Raw genomic sequence first — 6484 nt, forward strand, 5'->3', positions numbered from 1 at the left:
TCTTTGTGCTTTGAACAGTGGATATCTACACACCAAATTGAACTCTCCTTAATAAAATATTTCAACATACTATCTACCAGTTTTTTTATTGTTTTATATTTATATATTCTGTTAAATTGAATATACAAAATAATGAAATTCATGAGATCACTAACTTTCATAATTTTTGGATCTTAAACTTTTAAACTTAAGCTGCACTAAATTTATGAATCCATCCACTTCAAAATAATCCTAAAAAATTTCAGCAGTGCCAATTGCAAATTTTTAGGCAGCCTCCCTCCATGAGACCCCAGTCTTACCAAGTTACTCCTCACATATGTGCAAACTTCTACACAAGCACACCAAAATATAGGTCTTAGGAATAATTGAAAATCATTTCATTTTAATGGATTAGCAAACAGAATTCTACCATAGTTGAGTTTGGATAGATATATGGTTCTCTGAACTTGAATAGGCTGAAAAGTTGGCGGTTTTAATGCTGATGAAGGGTTCTCATCACACCATTGAAATTGGAAATACTACCAAGTTAAACACAGATCATAAATATTGATTAAGAAATATTTGATCAATCACGGATCCATTAGGAAAGAGCATTTATTTTCATTCTGTGAAGTAGGCTTTGTAATAGACCCTTATAAAATATGAGTGACCTTTACCATGACATTTTCTAAGCATCTAAATCCTGCATTGTATATATGGAAGTGTAACTTGTAGATATAGATCCGTAACTAAAAGACCAAACTGAGATCATCTAACCATATCTACAAAAGCTAAAAATGGAAAGGTACCCTTCTTCCCACAAGGGTTTCATATACAACGAGGGATGCTGGCTAGGTTTTGACTTAAAAAATAACATTTACGGTTTTTCCTTTATAGAGAAATGCAGCTTTCAGTTCTTCTACCATATGATGCAGGATCGGGAATGGAGCATACATTTCACCCTGTTTGTCCTGCATAAATACTACGTGTGGAATGATCTGATACCAAACAATCATCTCAAAAGGTGCTTCCCAGTGAACTGTATGCTGACAGATCTCCCTACACTAAAATTCAAGACATTCCCATCATTGCCATTCATAGCAACATGCTACATCATCAAAGTCCTTTTGTTTCTCATAAAACCATGGTTTTAAAGTGATAATATTAGTAATCAGATGATGGGGAGAAAAGGCATGCAGATTTAGAAAATTGATTTGAAAAAAATTCTCATTTTTGGGCTGTGATCAGAATCTATACTTGATTATTCTGAATTGTCGATACCAACTGAATATTCTCCTCTTCACATGTATCAGTGCCATCCGATTATTGGATTAATCGAGAAGGAAGAAGGGTAGATGACTGATCACTTTTGGGCACCAAAAACAGCATCACCAAAGGTAAAACCCTCATGATGTTTCTGATCAGAATTGCCAACCAGAGATTTCTAAAATTTGTATGAGTTACATTAAGTAGATGAAGCAGCAAACATCCACCCCATGAAGATGAGAGAAGTCCAAAGTTGTCGTTGGACATGAGCAAAGCAAAAAATGTGCCTTCTATGCCGGAAGAGCAAAGTTTTGCACTGAGTACAAGCATAGGCATCCATTTGATCGATTTAATGATATGCAATGAACTCTCATCAGTTATAACAAAGAAGTAATCAGGGATGCCTAGCTTTAGATTCAAGCGTAACGCCATGACTAGGTCAAGCATTCCTGCAAATCCAAATATCAGCTGAGCCCATAAAAGCAGGCTGTGGAATGAATAATCCTTCAACACTTTATGATACGCTAGCACTCCAAGAAGTGACCCCATTGAGCCAATGGAAAATATTATACCCACAAATTCCTGTATCCCAAAGAGTCAACAATTAATGTAGCTTGCTTTTTAATTTCTAATTAGAAAGAAAGAAAATAAACATATTAAGATGTGCCTTGGTAGGAAAAGCAAGGTGTTAGGGTCCTAGAATTCATTGTGTTAAATTGTGTTCGTTGTTGTGCATAAATTTGTTACACGAAGCATTGCAAACATGTTTAGTATTCCACGAATATGCCTTGTTAAACTAAGCGTTGCTAGCATTCTCAATTTCTATATGATACAATTTAAATCAATTTCTGCTGTTTTACCCATTATATTCTAATGTTAGCTTTAATATTCTATAGATTTGGTTGTCCTACATGGTTTGCTTTCTTGTATAAGAATGTGTTGCAAAATGTATTCTGAAAAAAGTCCTCTGCAAAATGAAAGATCAAAGTTGGGAGTTAACAATGGTATCATTGGTTGTCCACATTCTTTGCAACTATTCTAATGATAGGTCTTTTATAGCAAATTACCAGGGCAGCTCATTTTTCTCCCAATAGGTTTGTGATATGGAAAGGGCAGTCTTGGTGACATTATCAGTTAAAGAGTCAGCAGAAGCCAAAACAATACCCTACCTGAGAGAATGCTGGGCCAACTTTGGGATCTGTATACCAGTAAAATTTACCTTCCTGGATATTCAAACTCATAGCTAGTGGTATGTACATGTAGAGAGAAGGTCTCCATACTTCAGGGCATTTTATAGCTTTCCACATAGTCTGGGTTGCCTCCAACAAATTCTGAAAGACCAGATCAAGAACTGAAGTTATCCTCAGTGCACAAATGTAAAACAAATTGACAACTCAATATCATTAAGGGAGTTCAATGACTTGCCTGCTTGTGTGCGTAGTTAGTAAGACGAGGTTTCATATAAAATAAATCCAAGGAATAGGAGCATTATAGCTGGGATGTAGAGTAATCCTAATGCTCCGTATAAGAAAATATGCACGGGCCATATCAAGTGTTGATAAACATGCATCCAATAAAATCATCTCCAACAATATATTATTTTACTCCTCGGCCCTACCCATCAATCAAACTCTGAGGATGGTGGTATAGAATATTTTACCATTTCCACATCATGCTATGGAATTCTTAAACAAAGATAATCATAACTTTGAGTAAATTTCCAGCACCGGGTTTCAGATCATCAAAGAAACAACACGCCAACTGTCCGTTAGGAGAGAGAAATATATAAATCAGAACCTGAGCACTAAGGTGATGTACTGCCACACCACTTGTGCAGAAACCTACAAGTGCTCCAATTGATGAGCTCGTGCCGCATAAACTCTGCATATCAGATGCCAAGAGTAGATAGTGAATACTGTTTATGGCTATACAAGCATCCATAATAACATCTGCAATGGCAACACTGCCAGTTGCAGCCATAGGCAGCATCACTGTAATGAAAATGGGCATCATACTATGTAGGGAGATGACCAGTATCGAGATCAGCCCCATAAAACCTGCTTAACATACAAAGGACAATTTGAGATCAGAAAGTTTGGCATGTTATATTCATCTCAATGTCAGAGACAGGTCAAGAAGCTTCCAACAAAAGACATGGAACTTTTGGATATATTTGAAACTATTACACTGTGAAGAACAGAAACATATATTTTGTACTTTTTGAAATGTATATTTTGAACTATTCCAAAAGGTAATAATGATTTCAATCTCAGCAAAGCCATCAGAACCTAACAGGCAGATGATTAACAGACCTCAAGTGTTTCCATTTTGTGCTAGGTCCTTTGTCAAACATTAATCCAGCTATTGTAAGTCCCGTTGGCAATGTTTTATAATACATACTTAAAAATAAGTACCCTGGGTCAAGGGTAGTTAGATAATGAAAGATGAATGGCACTTTGATCAACCATGGGGTCCCCTAGTGCTTCAAAGACAGTTTGTTCAATAGTTGTAGCCAGTTTCCAGTCACATGTGCTTCAGGGGAATAATGCTTTCGAGTTTCCAACTAATTCGATAGGTCAAACTCAAACCCTCCTGGGTAGCAGAGGATATAATTAGGATTTTATTTTGGCAAAGCTAAAATGATCCCTTCTTGAATCAAATCTAATTCCTAGACCACCATCTCAAAATCAATGTTTTCTGTGTTTCGACAGAGCTTCAAATCACAAGGAAAAGATGCAGCAATGCTTGCTCATACAAAACTTATAAATACAGTTTTTTTATCAGCTTTCTCTGTCAGCCAGTTTAATACGAGAGGTTAATCTTTATGATATTTCTATCAGAATTCAATTGTGTAGTTCTTGAGTCAAACTCATTGACCCATGTTTCATGAGTGGTGGTTCACAAGAACCTATCTCTCATGAGAATGAATGGTACACTGAGCACTCAATGCATCTAGGTGATGTTCATAAAGATGACGCATTGAGCCTTCCTAGGAGGTCACCCATCCCAGTACTGCTCCAACTCAAGCACACTTAACAATGGAGTTTCCCCCAAAGGCAAGCCCACTTAGCTTGCTAACCCATTAACCACACTTGACTATGGAGTTTCCCCCAAGGTTAAGTCCATTTAGCTTGCTAATGGGTTAGCAAATTAAGTAGGCTTAACCTTGGGGAAACTCCATGGTTAAGCACACTTGAGTTGGAGTGGATGGGTAACCTCCTAGGAAGGGCTAGTGCTTCACATATGTGAGCATCACCTAGATGCAATGAATGCTAAGTGTACCATTCATTGTCATGAGAGATGGGTTCTTGTGAACCACTACTCATGAAACATGGATCAATGAGTTAGACTTGCAAACTACATAGTTGAATCCTGACAGCAATATCATAATTTGACTTGCTGTGGAAAATATCTCCTACTTATCAATGTTAATATTTGTCAACAAATAATATCTATTGTCGATCACAATCTTGGTCAGTTTCCCAAAATCCAAATCAATACATTCAAAGGAAAAACAAACCCATACAAGGGCCGACTCTGTTAAAAACAAGCTGTTGATCACTGGAGAAGCTTCCAACAAGTTAAAGAAGAGAACCTGCAAGGATGAAAAAGGGCGGCGCTGATATACTGCAACTGGGAGAACATCTGTGAGCAAACCCCAAACCGGTTTCACAATCCACGGAAGGGATATGATCCCTTGTTACGCTTGTGCTGCAGATGGCTGGACCTTCTGCACATCTTTCTAATATTAAGATGAAACTATCCGGTAGAATGCTCTTCCGAGCCCTTGACTAACTCCATAAACAACCACCACTCCAAACACAAAACTCCCATGCAATTCTCTGGCAAGCGTAGCCAACCATTCATAAGGCTCCCATCAATAATCGAGCCATCCTTTTCTAGTTGGTCCTTCAACTGCAACCTCTTCCTTAAGATTACTAGTTTCAGATTCCTCCATTTCTGAATATGTGGAATCTCTGATCCAATTCCAGAACGGCTGCCACAAGTCTAATCTATTTGATTCTTTTGCAATAACAACTGATCTGATGCACACAGGGGCCTCAGTTATAAAAACCTGTCCAAAATACGACTGCATTCCTTCATAGGTTTCTAAATAGTCTTCCTTATTCTTCAAATTATCACCAGCTGTTTTATACTTTAAACCCATTTACACTAGTACCCTAATTTTTTCCAGTATACAAAGTGGCAAGAACCATAAATAAAACTACAACCCAAATCACAAACTACAAACATTTGCAAGGGGATGCAGCCCTGTATGAATATTGTGCAATAGCAAAGATTGAATGAATATGGGCACACTTAGCAAAAACGGCATGTTCAAAACATACCTGCATTCATCCATTTGTTCCTCTGAATTTTCAATTTTGGCAGCTCCTCCATTTGGAGTATACCCCTCTTCTTATCTGTACACCTGGAACGAAAAATCAAAAGGATGTCCTCTGTAAATACTCATTAATTATTCCCCAAACTAGAAACATTTGCAAGGGGATGCAGCCCAATAGCAAAGATTGAATGAATATGGGCACGCTTAGCAAAAACGACATGTTCAAAACATACCTGCATTCATCCATTTGTTCCTAAATATTTCCTCTGAATTCTCCATTTTGGCAGCTCCTCCATTTAGAGTATACCCCTCTTCTTATCTGTACACCTGGAACCAAAAATCAAAATGGTCTTCTGTAAATATTCATTAATTATTTCTCATATTCTTTCTCTTTTAAGAAGGCTGCGAGCTCAAAGGTCCACTAGAAATTTGAACCTTGGTGATGGCTTCACCAACAAGTGTTTTAACTGTGACATTATATAAGAAAAAAATTATTTCCCATACTTCATTCCCCTTTTTCATGTGGATTTTTCAAATACATTTAGGGGAAGAGCACCAGTAGTTGAGCATGTACCAATTGTTGTGAGGGTTGTTGATACCTTTTGTTCCAAAAATTGAACAAATAAAACCTATTGTTTGAAACAAAAAATATCAATTTTTGTTAGGAAATGTATCAACAATGGTTAGGAAATGTACCAATAGTTGTTAAGAAATGTACTAATATTGTAAAAAGTAACCAATTAGGTGATGCCATATCAGCTGCACAACTATTGGGGTCTCGTTTGCACGCCTATTGGTCTCACATTTTTTGGGGCTGTTTTGGACACCTTGGCAAAAAGCATGCTGATGTGGCATCATATTTGATGATGTGGTCCTGAAACTTTAGTTATAAGC

General features: G+C 37.2%; 1 protein-coding gene across 2 annotated transcripts; it reads right to left on the reverse strand.

Annotated features, from left to right (window-relative positions):
* Positions 1-771: 771 nt before the first annotated feature.
* Positions 772-6056, reverse strand: LOC131075052 (probable folate-biopterin transporter 2). 2 transcript variants are annotated; one of them, XM_059221648.1, is made up of 6 exons: positions 5824-6052; positions 5595-5677; positions 4841-5320; positions 2671-3302; positions 2415-2576; positions 772-1827 (listed from the first exon to the last, which is right to left on the reverse strand). In XM_059221648.1, the coding sequence occupies exons 4-6, from the start codon at positions 2704-2706 to the stop codon at positions 1303-1305; spliced, it is 723 nt and encodes a 240-aa protein (XP_059077631.1). In that variant the 5' UTR covers positions 2707-3302; positions 4841-5320; positions 5595-5677; positions 5824-6052; the 3' UTR covers positions 772-1302. The 2 variants fall into 2 exon arrangements, with proteins under 2 accessions (XP_059077631.1, XP_057867824.2); XM_058011841.2 differs by lacking the exons at positions 772-1827; positions 2415-2576; positions 4841-5320 and having other exon boundaries at positions 2779-3302; positions 5824-6056.
* Between the last annotated feature and the right edge of the window lie 428 nt (positions 6057-6484).

Source organism: Cryptomeria japonica, chromosome 5 (assembly GCF_030272615.1).
Source record: "Cryptomeria japonica chromosome 5, Sugi_1.0, whole genome shotgun sequence".
NCBI classification, from domain to species: Eukaryota; Viridiplantae; Streptophyta; class Pinopsida; order Cupressales; family Cupressaceae; genus Cryptomeria; species Cryptomeria japonica.